At 43.2% G+C, this 18287-nt stretch overlaps 1 protein-coding gene across 1 annotated transcript; it reads right to left on the bottom strand.

The window, feature by feature from the left end:
- Window positions 1–1760: 1760 nt before the first annotated feature.
- Window positions 1761–15467, bottom strand: LOC102449642 (TRPM8 channel-associated factor 2-like). The gene is made up of 7 exons (XM_075940771.2): window positions 14221–15467; window positions 11272–12239; window positions 9943–10037; window positions 9431–9644; window positions 6893–7132; window positions 5334–5671; window positions 1761–3897 (listed from the first exon to the last, which is right to left on the bottom strand). Exons 1-7 carry the CDS (start codon window positions 14835–14837, stop codon window positions 3634–3636), a joined length of 2736 nt encoding a protein of 911 aa, XP_075796886.2. The 5' UTR covers window positions 14838–15467; the 3' UTR covers window positions 1761–3633.
- Window positions 15468–18287: the final 2820 nt, after the last annotated feature.

Below are 18287 nucleotides of genomic sequence, written 5' to 3'. Positions count from 1 at the left end.
ATTCAAATACTAGATAGTTTATTTCTCCATTAAAATTTGACTCAGACTTCAGGAGCCAAATTCAATTCCCTGTTTCATGGACAATAAAGTATAATTTTCTCTGCCTATAAAATGCAGACACTTGCAGCATAGTGGTAGGGCCTGATGCAGTGAATTCCCCTAGAACTTAACATTAAAAATATTAAGATTAAAACAACAAAATACAAACATTAAAATAAAATTACAGTCTAAACATTGATCTGATCAGTACATTGTACATTGGACAAACGTCTCAGACACTTCGCCAAAGAATCAATGCCCACAAAACAGATATTAGACAGGATCACAAAGAAAAAACAGTTTCTTGCCATTTCAACCAGAAAGGACACTGTCTCAACGACTTAATTACCTGCATCCTGCTTCAAAAGCCTTTTAAATCTGCACTTGAAAGGGAATCCTCTGAACTGTCGTTCATGCTAAAATTCGACACTTTACGCGGGGGTCTCAACACTCTAGTTATCTTACCCATTACAAAGATAGCTTCCCCAATTATCACCTCTAATATCATTAGCTCACAGACATTTACCTTTCCCCCCCACCCCCCCCCGCATCCTCCTTCTGTTCTGAAATTTGATTTGTCCTTTTCATATGTATTTTTTTTTGTTTTAATTGTATCCTTTGGTATATATGGTTGACACTATTTTCTTCCACTATTTGATCTGGCCCACAAAAGCTCATCATCTAATAAACCATCTTGTTAGTCTTTAAAGTGCTACATAGTCCTGTATTTTGCTCCATAATTTCAGTTATTCTTCCTAAAATCTCGAACAACAACAGTTTACAAAGCTGAACATCTGCCCCAGAATATTGGCAGAGGTGGAAACCCCATAGCTTTCTACCATTCCTTCTCCTACCCAAATGCAACCAGTCACAGAACCTACACCACAGCTTCCTTTATCAAGCTGCCATGGTCTTGGCCACAAACCTTCCCCTCTTCTGAACCAGAGATAAGTGACTGGAAAGTAGTAGTGAGGAGTCATGTACATTCAATGGGTTTTGAATCCTTCCACAAAAATGTTAAGGTGTTACCATGGTTGCACACGTCCCATTTCTAGGACAAACGTGTAATCACACATTAGAGCCCTGATGGATGCATCCCCTCAGTTTCCCCATGTAAAATTCCACTAGTCTTACTGGTTTCAGTTTCTCCCTAAGCAATTCAAGTACTGTTAGATCACATCTAGTCCATCACTACATTACAGACACATGCTTAAAAACCTTGACCTGGAATAGGTCTACACTAAAAGATTGTCATTACAGATCTTAGTCTGAAAAAAAAAAATCCATAGCTATCAGAGTGAATGCAAAAAGAAATAAAGCAGCATTGTAGTTAACAAATGATATTAAAGAAAGAAATTCTGGAGATCTGGCAAATTATATAAATTTAGGCTATTTTCCATGTGTTTAATAATGGGGTTTCTAATCAAGGAGAGTTAGGAAGGGGTAACCTCAAAAACTGTTATTCCTTGTGTGTTTGCTGAATTACCAAAGATTAATTCCTGCTCATTTTGGCGGTCTTATGTTTCTATTAAAGTCAATGCCCATGGGGTTCATGCCTCCTTGATGCCAGAAAGCTGAACCAGTCAGGCTCACCAAAAGGAATACCCTAGTCCATCTCCTGAGAAGAGATAGTTTGTGCATGCTAACCATACATCAGGGAGTGGCATTCAGCTCTGTGCAACCCCCAGTGCAGGCCAGCCACTAAATGCCAGTGTCAGGACCTAGGTTTGCTTCCTTAAAGAGAAATAAATCAACATATTCTGAAGGAAATTTAGGTGCATGGCAGATATTTGTCTCACATGACCATGAAAGCAGAGAGAAAAGTATTTCTTGGATCTATCCACATTCTTGCTCTACCAAATTCAGAACTGTGAAAAATAGGTCATGTGCTATCTGATTTAGGAGGTTAATAATATAAATTTAGACAGTATGGGTTATAGGCTTGCCAGTTAGTCTGATGAGAAGATAAGGTTCTTGTCCTCAATTCGGGCTACACAGAATATGCAAAGAACCCTCGGTGGTATGACAGGATGCTCACACAGACAATAATAGTTTTACAAAACTTTTATTGAGATATAGGGAATTGTAAACAAATGGTAAAGTAAATAAGGGATACCAATGCAGTACTATTATTCTAAAGATACAGATTGTAATCTATAAAGCTTTGATTAATATATTCAACACCCTTCCTTGATAACCTGGAGATGGAGACAAAAGACCAACTTTGCATTTAGCATACCAAGAAAGTTCAGGTCCAGGTTCCTCAATTCTGGAGTGGGAGGTGCCAAATTTAGAAGAAGCTAAAGCTAAGAGCTATTAAAGTTGACTAATTAGTTTACTTAACTGACAAATTAAAACTAAATAGACTACTAGAAAAAAAAAGAGTTTAGAGACTTAGGACAGTGACCTTGTTTTCTAAGCTAATTTCTAACTAAAACAAGCCCCTGGCATCTCATATATGGCTTAGGTGCTTGGGCCTTCTTATGTCCAAAATAAGAAGGTACACTTATTTCAGAGGCTGGTATGTTCGTACATATTGATGACATGTACATGCATATTAATGATGTTGGATTATTCTCATGTTATTTTTGTTCTCCTGGTTATTTCAGTTCTTTTTTTTGCAGTGTACCTGTTAAGTTTGAGGGTACAGACTCAGAACCCCCCTATGCTATCCTGCTCATTATCTATGTTAAAGGTCACAGCTATATCTGGACCTTATGCTTTATCTTATTTACTTAGGATCCCATACATATGTAAGCCAACTTTGCCTTAACTCAAACTACTTTAATATAAACCTACCATAATAAAAGTAATAAAAACCGTAAGGACATTAGAAATAAGAAAAACATCTCTATAGGCAAGCAAGCACATTAGCCCTATAAGCTACACACAAGCTGAGATCTGGTCTTGTGTTTTTTACCCTATACTATACTGATTTCGTTTGGTAGATCAGTGTTATTGATCACAAGGTTATTGTAGGGGGCTGTCACTGAAGGCTTGCCACCCTTATTTCTGTGCTACTTTCAGAGATGGGTGGCCAAAGAAGGACAGCTGCTAACCGAGGGCCCAGCTCTGCAAGGCATCAGCACAGAAGTAAAGGTGGCAATACCACACCATTCCATCTTTACAGCAGTGCTGCTGCTAGCAATGCTACTGCGGGCTTCAGAACTGGGCTCCCGGCCATCAGTCACAGCTCTCCAGCTGCCCAGTTCTGAAGACAGTACCCTCCGCCAGCAGCAGCACATAAGTAATGGTGGCAAATACTGAGACCTCCCAACAATAACTTTGCAACTCCCCACCCTGACAATGTCATTTGGGGTCAGGACCTGACAGTTCTAACCCCATGAATTTCAGGTTTAAAGACTCTGAAATCATGAAATTTACAGTTTCTAAAATCCCATGACTGAAGTTAACTAAATTGAATCATGAATTTGGTATGGTTCTATTTAGACACCATGGTGATGGGTATGGTTTATAAGTCAGAAACAGATAGAACATTTGCACCCTGGTGATTCTGGCAGTTTTATACTCTAGGAAACATAAAATTCCCAGATAGCTTTAAAACATTTCTCACAATTTCTCATTAATGAGGTATCACCGCCAATTCTTTATTGCTTTATTGAAAGCTGGTAGCAAAGGGTCAGTCCACATAGGCAGAGACTCCAGGTTCTTGGAGAAGTCATCCTTAATAGGCCAACCCCACATTTTAAAGAAAGGGACCAAATTCTTCTTTACTTGCTGAGAGAACTTCTCAGCCCACAGGTTCATCTTGGAAGAGTTGTCTGTTGGGATGTTAGACATTTTCTGGTAGTCTGAGAACAGCTGAATGAAGGGTTCCCAGCCAAAGGCTTCCTGCAGCTAGGGAGCAACATGGAGCAACATTAAAACTGTAGCCTATGCCCCTAAATTAAGGTTAACTATAGACATTGCACCTCATCCCACCTCCTGAACATTCATGATCAAGCCTACAATTATTACTAAGTACACTTCATGAATATTAACGGTTACCACATCTCTGAGCAGCTAGTTCTTTAATTGCTGTCATCTTGGGAGTCAAATTATAGAAAACCTGCTTCAGTGTTTAGACTTAAACGATTAGGAGGGGCCTTGAAAACCTGATCTACTCTGAAAAAGGACTCAAAATAGCATCTTGGGTATTTAGTGTGATTCCCACATTTCCAAATAAGATGTTTATTTGAAAAGCCAGCCCTAGAAAGTCAGCCTGAGAGCTGGACAGCCCCAGGTTCCTAACTGTTTATATACCAGTACTAATAAAGGCTCTGCAGACTGGATCGGGCCTTCACTAGCATCTGTACAACACCATTATTTTCAGTGGATTTCCATGCGTGTAATCAAGTGAGAAGATTATATTTATGATGCACAAGTACAGAAACTAGTTAGCTAGATTTGGCTCTGCAAAATGAAGAGAACACTAACAAAAGTGAACAGATACACCCTAGCAATACATCTGAAATAAGAAGGTTCAATTTTCAAATTAAATCACCTTCCAGAGTGGAAACACACTTTAGCTTGCATATTTTAATGTGCTGATTAGTTAATATATGCCACTATTGCCTTCTATTAAACATAACAGTGCCTTAGAAAGAAATAAGCTTTCCAGTGAAGAGTCTCATTTAGCTGAAGTTCAGTAGTCATCTCGGAGAGGTGTCTGTCACTCGTTTCTAGACCAATGAATTTACTGACTGGAGCACCCAGCTGGACTTTCTGGCTATGTCTAGACTGCACAGTTAAATCAGAAAAAGATATGCAATTTGCGTACCGCAAATTGTGTATCTATCTTTTTCTGATTTACTTTCGAAAGAAGCTTTTGCAAAATTTGACACATCTAAATGGCACCAAATTCTGGGGAAAAAAGCGCTCTTTTGAACCATCCCTTATGCCTTGTAGAATGAGGTTTACAGGGATGGCAAAAGAGTGCGTCTGTTCTTTCGAAAAAAATTCAAAAAAGTATACCTGTTCCTTGGATAAGGTGTTGCTTTTTTGGGATATCTCTGGTATTCTGGAAAAGGAATGCAATCTAGACATAGCTGTGACAGAGTTGAAAGAGGAGGGGAGTGGCAATCAACATAGCCACCTGGGAAGCCCAGCATGAAGCAATCCCTTCTCCCTACCCTCAGAATCCCATTATGGAGCTCTGTGAAGCACCTTAGATCCACTAAAAAATGAGAAAACTGATAAAAACCCCACACTTTGAAGGGACCATGAGACCTAATCAGGGAGCAATATTTGTAGAAGTTTCATAAGAATATCTGACTCCATTGCCCCCATCTTACTTGCAGGTAGGTTTCCAGCGCAGTCCAGACATTCCAGTCCTTTAACGGAGCCTCTCTCTCAAGATAACCTGTGACCCGCTCCTTCCGGCGCCACGCTTTAAGCTCTTCATGAGCTCTCTCCCTGGGAATCCCCAGCACTTTCTCATGCACGTAGACGGACCAGAGGTTGCAAGTGGCCTCAGTGGTGTGAGGGGGGAATTCCCATCCTCTCTGCTGCTGGTTGTGTCCCAGCTCATGGATGGGACCCCATAGGCCATTGGCTCGCATATATTTCATGTTCACTAACTCCTTCACTGAATCCAAATGGCACATGATGGGGTAGCCGGAATGCATCCAACCTACATCCCACAGCAGAGGGGAACTCATTTTAAAACAGGTACTTTATTGCATACTTTAGAACAATCCAACAATTCACAATAAGTGATTCATCTGGCACATTCAATCCCTTGTTCTGCTTATGAGAGGCCCACAAGCAGGACTGAAGTTTCCTCACATTTTATCTGATAACTAAAATTATTTTTAAAAATGTGGCTTGGTGTATTTGATGCTCCACAATCACATGCTGATCCGTGTTGCTCAGGTAAGTCATGCGGGTTTGTTTCTATCCCCTCCAACACCACCACTGAGTTGTGCACAAGTGTAACCCACACACCTATGGGGCATGGTTCATTGTCCCATGCAGTGGCACTTAAGACTACTTACAGCAAGAGATAAGAATAATGAATGAGCTCTACAGCCAAAGCTAAGCAGCAGCTAGCTTTATAGCTCAAGCTGTAAAGGCTCCTACACCAAGATCCAGAGGTTCCCAGGTTCAAATCCACTCAGTAGCAGTTACAGAAGGACTTCTGGAGAGAATACTTGCACATGGGCTTTAAACTCAATTTTCACAAATACTGGCTCATGCAACTCTAAGCATTCTTTTCTGAAGAACTCAGTAACACTTGCTCCAATACTCATGAAATGAGCAAACAAGAGGAGCAGAGCAAGAGAATTCAACACACAGAAAAAAGTTATTTGGAGCAGGGACCATCTTCTTGGCCTGAGTTTGTGCAGTGCCTAGCACAGTGGGGTCCTGCTCTGGGACTGCGGCTCCTGAGTAACGCACATAATAATAATAATAATAATAATAGAAGAACGCACATTAAAAACCTTCTTCCTCCCAAACAAAACACTCCATTGCACACACAGTTCTCCCCATGGGGAAGAAAATGAGAACAAGTCACACATGACAACTCTTAGAAGGTGCTCTACTGCTAGGATGAGGAGGGTGGTATTAGAACAGAATTCATTAAAACATTACAAATGAATATGTGAGGGAAAATATTTCAGGTTGGGCAAATATCACATATCTTACTGTGTTTTCTTACCATATTTTACCCAGCTCCCTTAGCATAGCAACAATGACTAATTCTGCCATAGGAACCTTAGGATGCATACAGAAAGTGAATGATTGCCCCCAAAGCAACACAATGGAGACTGGCTCCTAATCTCCACTCCTGCTCAGCTGTCTGTGCTACTACACTACTCAGCTGCCTTTTACACCAGGAGGACATACTCACCAGCTGAGATTTGAACATCTGCTACGATCCTTTCTGGCCGGGGAAATCTGTGTGGTATTGCTGCCAGCTCAGCTACCGCTGTCATTATCTGCTCCCAGAGGTTCAGAAGAGGCTCCGGGTTCTCTATTTGGCAAATGCTGTTGGAAGGTACTGTCAGGATTAGGTTCTTGGTAGCCAGTTCCCCCCATGGAGCAGGATAATGCCGGATGCTTGTCAGCCACTCCTCCTTAGAGGTTTCTCCTGAAACCATGTAGTAACAAGATTAAATGCTAACATGTACAGCAGACTATATCATTTCAGCTATAACTTTTTTGGGTTGTTTCAATTCTAAAAATCAAGAAACTCAAAAGAAAGATCTCCCAGAGCAACATTAACACAGCTCTACTGCACCTTTCCCTACCACATGGATGTGTGTTAAGTTCATAGATGCTACGAAGTTAAGATTTGTTTTGATGGGTTCTAAATGGATGTGGCTACGCAGAAACAAAAGACAGGCTATTACTGTAAAAAACCTCTTAGTCTTCAGTGCAAGTAAAAAAAAATCTAACATTGGTTTTAGAATTTTATTTTGTTGCTCATTTGTGTATCTGAACTCTATCTACAGAGAGACAACAGTGAAGGGGGAAGGAAGTTAGAGTCGTGATTTCAGGGAAGGAAAAGTGTTATACCCTCTTTCCTGTTGACACCTCTAACATTTAACTTTAAAGGGAAATTTTCATTGTAATAAATGCTGCTGTAATATAGCCTCTGCTCCCTGTGATACTATAGCCCATATTCTTCTTAAATACTGTTATTATAGCATAACTATGATTGGTTGTGAGAGATATCATGCATATATCATTTTTGTATCTAAGCTTAGGAATATTGGGAAAAGCTCAGACAAAATGCAATCAGTCTGGCTGGCTAACTGGGGACAAGTCAATGAACCATTAGGAACAACATGCTCATCTCCCGCATTCCCGAGCTTCATTAGCATGATCTTGCCAGCGCGCTAGTTCGAATCACAGCTGATCCGAACCAGGAAGTGCGCACCAGGACATGTTAGTTTGAACCAAACCCCTTGGTTCGAATTAACGTTACTCATTTTTTGGTTTGAAAAGTGGTTTGGTTCAAACTAACGCGTTTCAGTGCACACTTTCTGGTTCGAATCAGCTGTGATTCGAACTAGCACACTGGCGAGATCATGCTAATGAAGCGCAGGATATTTAAATCACTGCTTCATTGACTATTTTGAATGCCTGCATTTGTATCCCTAGTTCGAACTAGGGTGCAAGTGTAGAAATACCCTTAGGCACTATGGAAAATGTTACCAAAATAGTTGAATGAATCAATTTTGCCCCCTAACTGTAAGACATTTCAAACAGCTTTAAAGTTTGCTCTATCCAACTAGCCATATATATTCAGACACTTATAGTAATGTTGCTTATGTCAAACTAATTCTAATGTAAACCTGGCCTAAATGTCTACACTACAGTGTTGTTCCTGTCAATGTCAGTCCCCCACTAGACTAGACTAACATAATAACTATTTCCATGAAAGGCATAGTCAGGGGTGACGTAAGGATCCTAAAGCTGCCCCTCCCTTCAGTTCTGGTACCCCTGGCATAGTACTTAGGTTCAGGGGCGGCCCTAGACTAGCTGCCAGCAACTGGCGCCCTAGGCGAACCATGCAATTGGCACCCCCGCTTCCAAACCTCTCAGTGATATTGAGCCACCATTTGGCGCCCCATTTAACTTGGCACTCTAGGTGACTACCTAGTTCGCCTATATTGATGGGCCACCCCTGCTAGATTGATGTAGTTATGGTGACACAGAGTCTATGCAGACACTGCCTAGCTTACATCACCTATCCACACTGCACTGAGCTCCCACGCTCAGCCCCCTCCCCACACATTGCCCCATTGAAGTTAGTGTGTATTCTCACCAAGAGCAATTGCACAACCAGCAGAAGGACGGTAGTATGACCATAAAACCACAGTAATCACTGTGGTGGCTGTATGTCAGCTTAACATAGGATGACTTAATTATTTAGTCTACCTACACAAGGCCTTACATATCCTTTCCTTGTACACATGGCTCCTGAGCACAGGTGTTAATGTCCCCTAACCGTTGTAAAATACACAATAATGTGTCATAATGGTTTTCTTTCCTTTACCCTCTTCCTCAAGATATGCGGGAAGCATCTTAAGATAGCAAAGTATTCCTGCTTCTCTACTCGGAGAAACTTGGGAGCACACCGACACACATCCTCTGATTGATAAAAGAACAAGACTGAAAGTAATACCCAAAGGATTAGAAAGAAGAACTTAGTTTATGCTCTCTCAAAATTAATATATGTTAAACATGATATAGCCACTTGGAGGCAGTAGAGGTGAAAGATGAGAGAAGAAAGGCACTTGCAAGCACTGAACAGCTGATTAAGCGCTATTCCAACTGAAGTTACCTACACTTAGAGATATGCTTGTGTGTGTGTCTTCAAAATTAGCAACTGTAACAGCAGCTAACAAAGACTGTGCAAGGCATTTATGCATGTAGTTACCAAGCCTGAAGAAAGGAGCCTGCATAGCCCCTTTAATGGTGATAGGCATGTTACCCAACTGGCTGCCATACGGCACTTCGATGTAAATGAGGCCACCCCAGATAGAGGAGACAGACATCTTCCGATCTTCAATGCAGTGCTTGCTTATCACCACAGGGGCTCGTCTGAACTCATTTGCTCTGCTGAGATCATCTGAGTGGCACCCAATGTGTACCTGGAAGAATAAGGAGTAAGTACAGAGCCCACTGTCCTGTCTGTGAAATGAACAAGAAATGGAATCCCTGCAGGGGATGGGGAGGGAGAAGAGGGCAGAGACCGGAACTGACCCAGAGGCCAGCATCTGTAGAAGAAAGATTCTTTTGACATTTTCCAGAGAAGAGCTGCATTTTCAAAGCAGTTTAATAATAATAAATAATAATAATAATAATAATAAGATATTGGACGGAGAATAGAGTTTAAATTCAACTCACCAGTATTTCTGGACAGAAAGAGCAACAGATTTATGAGATTACCTTCAGGCCACATCTGATCATGGTACTAGGGAATATTAAGGTGGCTGTGCTCCCAGGAGGAAGGTAAAGTCCTGTGCTCATCCATGCAGTGTCACCTGTAATCAACCACAAAGGACAGGCCATAAACACCTTCCTCGTTTCCTATAGAAAAGGACCTGGACAAATTGGTACAGTAACATTTGTGAATAATAGTGTGCCAGTCCTGGGAAGAAAGGAGGCATGACAATACCTGTAGCTGGGAAGGATTTTAGGCTTTAGGATATTTTTTCATCATGGGAGATGGGGACTGTGGAGGGTGTATTTCCAAGTGTGAGCGTCCTGTGGATTTATCAGTGTCATAGAGCTGTTTCCCTATCCAGGGCAGGGAAGGGGTAAAACTACCCAGGCTGGTATCCCAGAGGAACGTGTGTAGCAAGGTACATCCTGTTTTTGAAGCTCTCCAGTGACAATCCTTTGATTACTTCCCTTTGTTGGGAACAGATTCCTTAGCCTCACCAAGTGCTACTGTTAAGAACTTTCTCTTAATTACTACATTTCCATTTTCTTAGCTTCAGGGAAAGGGCTTAGCTATGTTCTGCTTGTAGACATTCCATTATACTTAGCTCTTACATAAGTGCTTTTATCAGGGAAAGTTAAACACCCCAGGAAGGTAAGGAATTAGAATAATCAAATGCACATGAACTGAACTAGTGAGAGGAGACTGAACAAATAAATTTGGCCTGATTAGACAAGGCTTGATTCTGTCAGATCAGGGAATAAATATCGAAGACATGCTAATTGCTTGGGTCATTTAGTATTGGACTGGATAAAGCAATGGAGAACAGGGTTGTAGGGTAAAACCTACCTTGGCTTCTAGAAGGAGTGGAGGGAAGAAAATGGAAAAGGACTAAATGTAACTCAATTCACAGTTTCTATTGTTAACCTATGATTAAGGATAAGATTGTCAGGGAGGTCACAGATTCTGTGACTTTGCTGTTTCAGCTTTAGGCCTGGAGCTCCGAGCCACCGCCACTCGAGGATCTGTAGCTGTCGGTAACTGCCGTGAAAAGATAGGGGCTGGAGTAGCAAGTCCCCAGCAGACAGTATCTCTTTTTATTTTTAAAGTAAGAGTCTTGAACAGGTCACAGGCTTCGGTTTACTGCCTGCAACCCATCTGGTTATTTTTACTAAAAACAACTATGACAACACACTCAACCTTATTTACGATTCTATGACCAAGCAATATTCTAGTCATGGTCTCATCCGGTTCATGGAAAGCAGTACTATTATTTTGCATGTTCTACAGATGACGCCACCTGTGGGTGGTAATGAATGGACAGTTTCTCTCACCTGGGTTCGTGCCATTGATTTCCACAGTGATGCGCTGGATGGTGCGTAGGTCACCGAGTGCTACCCTTGCACAGTCGGGTGGCTTTGTGGCCAGCTGGGACAGAGGCACTGCCTTCTTGGAGCTGTTCAGGACTGGGCATTCCTTGAACACAGGTAGGAGCCCACTGTGGTACAACATCTTGTACAAGATAGGGTGGAGTGAGGAATATCCGAGGCCGTCACCCACAGGGATTCGGAGGAATTCCATGCAGTCCTGCTCGAGCCTCTTGAGCCACCCCTGCAGGGGCTGCTGAATTCCCTCTCTCTTAGCAAAGTGCTGCTGGAACTGAGAGAGAGCTCGGCGGAAGTGGTAACATTGTGGCTCGTCCGATGGTCGTAATACTGGGTATTTATAGGCCTCCATGTGTTGCCCCAAGATGCTGATCCCAAACTGGTTGAGGATTTTATTGCCAGGATAGTCAGCGATCGCGTTCCGGTCCCTATTTTGGGAAGCCCACCACCAAGCCTGACCTCCGATCAGCAGGCCCCCTCCCTCTGCCACAAATTCATGGATCTTCTTGGCCTCTCTATCACTGTAGGACTGGCAGCAGTAAATGCACAGATTGTCAGTGGGAGCTGGGATCTCGCATGCTGCCATCTTCTGCTGAATGAGCAGGTCATGCAGGCTCTTCAGCTGAGGGTGGATGCCAATCCCCCCTTTCTTCCCAGCACCTAGCCACTCGATGGCATTGAGAAGGAACGGCATCAGCTGCGGGGCATATGTGTGGCTCTCATGCGTAGCTACTACCACACGGCCCTGGCCGTAGTGAGCAGCTGCAAGAAAACACTGGTAGGAGCCATCCATGCCAAGGGGGAAGGCCAAAGCCCCATGGACAAGCACACGAGAGGGCACGCCACCCGTCACTAGATCCAGCTTGGACACCCCTCTTAAGAGAAGTTCTAAGTCTCTGCGGAGATCTAGTCCATGCCTGCAAAACCAAGGGAGATAGCTATCAGGTAAAATAGCAATACTTGCACAGAATCAGTTAGTTAGACCGACTGGTTCATCCACTCTAATTTAAAGAGTATTTTGATCCTGCTCTGGGCAGAGCCACTTGGCTACCTGAGCCTGCTTCTTCAGCCCTGAAAAGGTAATGTCCATCTGAGTAGTCCTGAATTCTGCTGGAGGTGTTTGAGTGTGTGCCTAAAGCCTTCCTCCTCTTATCCACAGCCAACACCAAGCTGTTCCTTCTCCCATTCCACCCAAAATAGCCATCCCTTTTTTCCACACCACATCCAGTGTTCTCTTTTTCCTTTGTTATAAAGCAGAGCCTGCCTTCTGTTGACCCTTTACTGTGCATCATGATGTGGCTGCTACAGGTCATTCATTCTTACCTTTTACCTTCTATTATATAAAGTGGCCACACATGGGAAGCAGATGGTGCCATGCAAATGACTGATGTGGCAGCAGAGGTAAGAGTAGTGGCGATGGGCTTTTCACCAAGTAATTGAAATAATCAAATAATCAGATCTGAAGGGATAGTGCTTAGCTCTGGAGCATAGCAGTGAAATTGGCCGAGTTACATGCCTAGAATTACACTTTTAAAAAGGCAATCTTTTTTTTTTTTTTGGAGAACACACACAAGCATGAATTGCAGTGCTACTGCAAAAACATCAGCCATGAGTTTCTTATGCAACTTTTAGCAAGTCACAGAGTGTCTGTTCTTGGCTTGTTTAACGGCAACTACTCCTACATGGCCTTCAAATCTGAGACCGTTGCAAATCCTTCACTACTCCTTCCCTAGCAAACTACCTCATGCATGAGCTAGCAAAAATCTACTGATGCTGTGATTTTGTTGGGCAGACAGTGTAACTACCTCCTACCCAGTCATGTAGCTCCCCATTCCTTCCTCTACAGACTTGTGTCCACACAGAAATTGCACCAATGTAAGATGTGCCAGCGTAACAACTCCCAGAAAGTTTGCTGGAGCACTTTCACTGCCTGGCTCTTGAGCTGACATGTCCTGGTGCTTATGCCAACACAACTGGTCAGGATTCTTTTTAAGCAAATAAGATTTGCAACAAAGATACGTTTTCAAAAACTGTCTTCAAAGTTTTGACATTCAGCCCTCCACACGTGAAAGCATCATGGATTTCTTCTAATCGCATGGTACACTAGGGATTGAGATGAGCCACACAACAGGACCTCACTAACAAGCTTGGCTATTAGGTCTCCCTTAATAAACCAGACACAGCATCTAAATTTAAACCAGGGTCCTACAGTGACAAGAAACAGAATGTCTCTTCTGCTGTGCTAAAGGAAGTTCTCTGTTAGTGCTCACCTCTGGAAAGTTCTGGCAGCTGTTGTCTCCTCCAGTAGGTTCTCCCCCTCCCGTCCTGTAGGCTCTCCCCCATGTTCTGCAGGTTCACCATGGTGGGGTGAGGCTCCAGGTTTAGGGATGGGGGTTCCTTACCCAGTCTGGTGGCAGGCAAGATGGCAGTGCTCCCGCCCTGCTGGCCACGTTGTGCTGCAGCTGTAGCTGTCCCCAGTGGCTACTCAGTATTGCATTCCTCCTCCCTGTGCCCCTCCCTTTCACGTTCCTCCTTTCTCTGTCCCGCCCCTTCCCATGTTATAGAAAACAATCCCATTTCCAGCACTTCACATTTTCCGGGCACAACCAAACCCTGACCTTGGTTTAAGTTGGGTAAGAGGAAGTTGCATAGTAAATTTGGTGGTCCTAGCTCTTACAGTTTAAGAGGCGTTCTTGGATTTTGAGAGCGAGAGAGAGAGATGCCTTCAGAGACTGTACAGTACTTTTCAGAAATAGATTTCCCATATTTAAGCTAGTGATATATATAAAAGCACTTTATAAGGAAAGCAGATTACCACCTTAACTATGGAGAGGCTATATATTTTACAGTACTTTTAATGATACTGTTAAACATGCATGGAATGGCCTTGATACTCACGATGTGATTAAAGGAATCGCTGGCACCGTTCCCGAGACGTTGAAGACTCCCGTTGCACCATATTTAGCTGTGAAGTACACACCAGCCACACTGGTGACACGGTTTCCAGGGAAATCAAACAGCACTCTCTCTGAGCTGTGCTTATAGGACCAATACCAAGCCTGACCCCCAATGAGCAACCCTCCACCTCTCTTCACAAACTGGACCAGGTCCTTCATCTGTGTATCACCATAGGCATCGGTACAATAAACCGCGAATGAGGATGTGACTGCAGAGCAGGGCTGCGTTCTAATGCCAGACTTATGGAGAATCGCCATAAGAGCCCACAAGTTGTTGTGAACACCCACTACTGCTTGTGGGGAGGTACTGAGCCAGGTGACAGCATTTTGAAGGAACTGGGCCATCTTGGGGTTTCCCAGGTAACCCTCATGAGCTACCACCACTATCCGGCCCTTCCCATACTGGGAGGCAGCGATCAGGACCTGCCCCTGAGGATTCACCAGCACTGGAAAAGCAGTCTCTCCAATGAGCAGCAGCTCACAAGGAACACAGTCACCCGTCAGGTCCCAGTTCTGGATATCAGCCACCAGCAAGTCATAGGCAGCAAAAGGATCCATATTATGCTTCTTTCTGTCTAGAGTAGAAATAAAAAAAATTCATATATATGATCTGGTTCTTCTTTTCCAGGTGTGACCCGACTGGGTCACAAGCCAAAATACAATGCCATAAGCACGAATTATAGCCCGCATGCCTCTTTGCTATCTGCAATGCCTGCTACTGTTATTCTCTTGAATACCGGGCTATGTACCAGGCCCAGAGCCAGCACTAAAAGATGTTTGTATGCTGCACTGGGGCATAGGAGTCGAAGGACAGAGAGTGTTGCGTAACTTTCATAAAGCTAAATATGAACTAATGGCCCATTTAAATGACCAGACTTTGCATGTACATGCACACATCTATTTTCTCCCTTGGAGATATATTAACTATTTTTGAGAGACACTCGCTAAAGTTCAATGCTGAACTAAAAGCCATTCTTTCTTTGCAATTTTTGAGTACCCCAGCAAGTCAAGCATTTTAATCGGAGGAAAAACTGCAGCCGTATTTACACTCTTTGCTCACCCATTTGGAATGATTTTAAACTGTCCTAAGATAAAGTTAAAAGCAACTACCACCAGGAAAAGCGAGGCGACAGATGAATGAAAAACCTATCAAATAGAATGTGTGTACCAAGTTCAGAAACTGGTAAAACATATCACAAAACCTTTGTCCCACCAAATGAGGGTATGTCTACACTACAGTGTTAGTTATTTCAAAATAATGCATCTATACACAAAACACATTTCAAAATAGCATTTTGCTATTTCGAAATAGCACATCCACACTGAGTGGATTCTGAATCGCATTTAAGGCTGGTTGGAACCAATTCCAGCAGGGTACCAGGTCAGGACTTACTGTGTGGGGCTGCTGCCTGAGTCCATCTGAGGTCTGTGCTTAAAGGGACCGCCCCCCCAGACAGCCAGTTCTCAGATTTCCCTGATTGCTTATCTACCTCGATGAGGGACAGACAAGCATTTTGTCTCTGGTTGCCCTCAGTCGAGACACCACAGCACTCTGCAACATGGAGGCTGGGCACCCTGGTGCTTCTCCTGCCGCACACACATTTTCAGAAGTCACTTAGGCTCCTATAATCATGCTTAAAAAAGGTGTGAGCCCCAAAGTTATAGGGTAAAAGTTTCCAAAAAACACCTAAACCTAACAGGACACCAGTCTTTGATGAAAAACTGCATTGTTTAAAAGATGAGAGAAATGATCAAGCAGCAAGACTAAGGCAAGTTGCTTTGGAGGAAAGATAGCATAAATAACGCTGCAGCATTTCTTCAGATAAAACCCCTTGTTTGCCAGATGCATTTCAAAAGAGAATAGCTTTCAACTCTGCTCTAAACATGGCAGTTAAGAAAGCAGCAAGTGGGCATACACATACACCAAACCTTTCTCCACCCTGATAACAACTGAACATTAAGGGTGTTGGAATACCCTGAGTTGAATTATGTCAACTTCCAATTCAGCACACTAGCTTCTTTTCTCAGGCTGCATCTAGATTGGCATGATTTTGCGCAGAAGTGGCTACTTTTGCGCAAAATCTTGCTGCCTATCTACACTGGCCACTAGTATTTGCGCAAGAACGCTGACTTCGTAATGTACAAAATCAGTGGTTCTTGTGCAAATACTTTGATGCTCCCGTTCCGGGATAAGCCCTCTTGCACAAGTATTTTTTCCCCAAGAGGGCCAGTGTAGACAACCACCTTAATTTCTTGTGCAAGAAAGCCCGATGGCTAAAATGGCCATTGGAGCTTTCTTGCGCAAGAGAGCGTCTACACTGGGCATGGATGCTTTTGCGCAAAGGCACATGCCTGTGTAGACGCTCTCTTGTGCAAATACTTTTAACGGAAAAACTTTTAACAGAAAAGTATTTGTGCAAAATCTTGCCAATCTAGACGCAGCCTCACTGTCGGGGACTCGAACCCAGACAGCTTCGGTTCGTTGTCTGACCGCAAAGAGACAGGCAACACCAGCAAGGTCTGATCACAAGCTCTTTACTGAAGAGAGCACAACAACAATAGAGAGCGGCCCGTCTCCACTGAGACCCACGATTTCAACAACAAGTAGGGTTAGAGAGACAGTTCCGTCCCATCATAGACTATTCACTTAAGCAACCCAGCCCCCTTTATCAGTTAAAAGCTTCTAGTGTGCATGCATACCTAGCCAACTATACAATGTTTATGCATTATGAATTGCTTAAGGCCACAACTTTATCAGCACAGGAGACAAGCACCAGAAAACAAGGAGACAGGGAGTTAAGAACAGCCAGAGACCAGAAACAGGGAGTTAGGACAGGGAGTTTCCTTATCAGTTCTCTAAACAAGCTGTTCACCAGCACAGCAGGTACAAGAATGCAGCTTTTCACGTCTCACTTTTTGCAGCTTAAGCAAGTATCTAAGGTACGCCTCTGCTTGAATCAGGTCTCCAGTTCTGCTCAAGGACTACCCAGAAACCTTTGTTAGCCTCTTTTGGGTCTGTCTTAGCATAACTGCTCTAGGCCCAATTTCCTGAGGCCTATCACCACCAAGACTTACGCACACAAACAAGCCTACTGAATTCAAAGAGTAGTAGATGCTCAGCATCAGCGAGAGGCTTCCTTACCTTTCCTCCAGGTATGTCATCAGCTATTGCAGGAGAAAAATCTAGAGTCTTGAACTGAAGTCCTGGCTAGTAAGGAAGAGAATACATCATTTTCCAAGTATTTGGTTTCAAAAACACATTGAGTTATTCGTAGGTCTAAACAGTGTTCTTGTAATTATGCTGCATCTTAAAACAAACAAAAAAAGTCTTTCATGTAAGGCCCTTGCCTCACAAATACATAGTACAGGCAGTCCCTGGGTTACATGGATCCGACTTACATCGGATCCCTACTTACAAACTGGGTGAGGCAACCCCGCACTAGCTGCTTCCCGCCAGCAGACCAGGGAGACGCGGAGCGGCTTTTCTCAGCAGACACCTCAGCTTGAGAATAAAGGACTGAGGGAAGTGAGGTGTGGGAGAATAAAACTGAGCTCTGGAGAAATGTTTGGCTAGAGTTTCCCCTATAATATGTACCAGTTCCGACTTACATACAAATTCAACTTAAGAACAAACCTACAGTCCCTATCTTGTACGTAACCTGGGGACTGCCTGTAACTACTAGGGCTGTCAATTAGTGGGTGTTAATGCCTGCAATTAATGCAGGGCAGAATTAACACATTTAAAAATTAACTTGTGTTAATAGAGGGGGTCAGCAAACCAGCATGAGCTGTTCCAGAGCTCATCTCTGGTAAGGTACAGTAATGCAAACTGCTGCCAGAGGGCACACAGAAAAAAGCAGCAGCAAGAAAGGAGAAAAAAGACCCCTGAAGATGTGCCAACTCTAAGGGAAAAGTAAACAAGAAAAATAGAGACCCTGATACCCATCCCTCTCCCCTCCCAAGTGACTATATTTTTTAAAACAAAACAGCTGGGGAAGAGGGGGCTTG

The sequence above is a fragment of the Pelodiscus sinensis genome, chromosome 1 (assembly GCF_052426305.1).
Source record: "Pelodiscus sinensis isolate ZL-2025 chromosome 1, ASM5242630v1, whole genome shotgun sequence".
In the NCBI taxonomy this organism is placed as follows: Eukaryota; Metazoa; Chordata; order Testudines; family Trionychidae; genus Pelodiscus; species Pelodiscus sinensis.
This window is presented reverse-complemented; position numbering and strand designations above follow the sequence as displayed.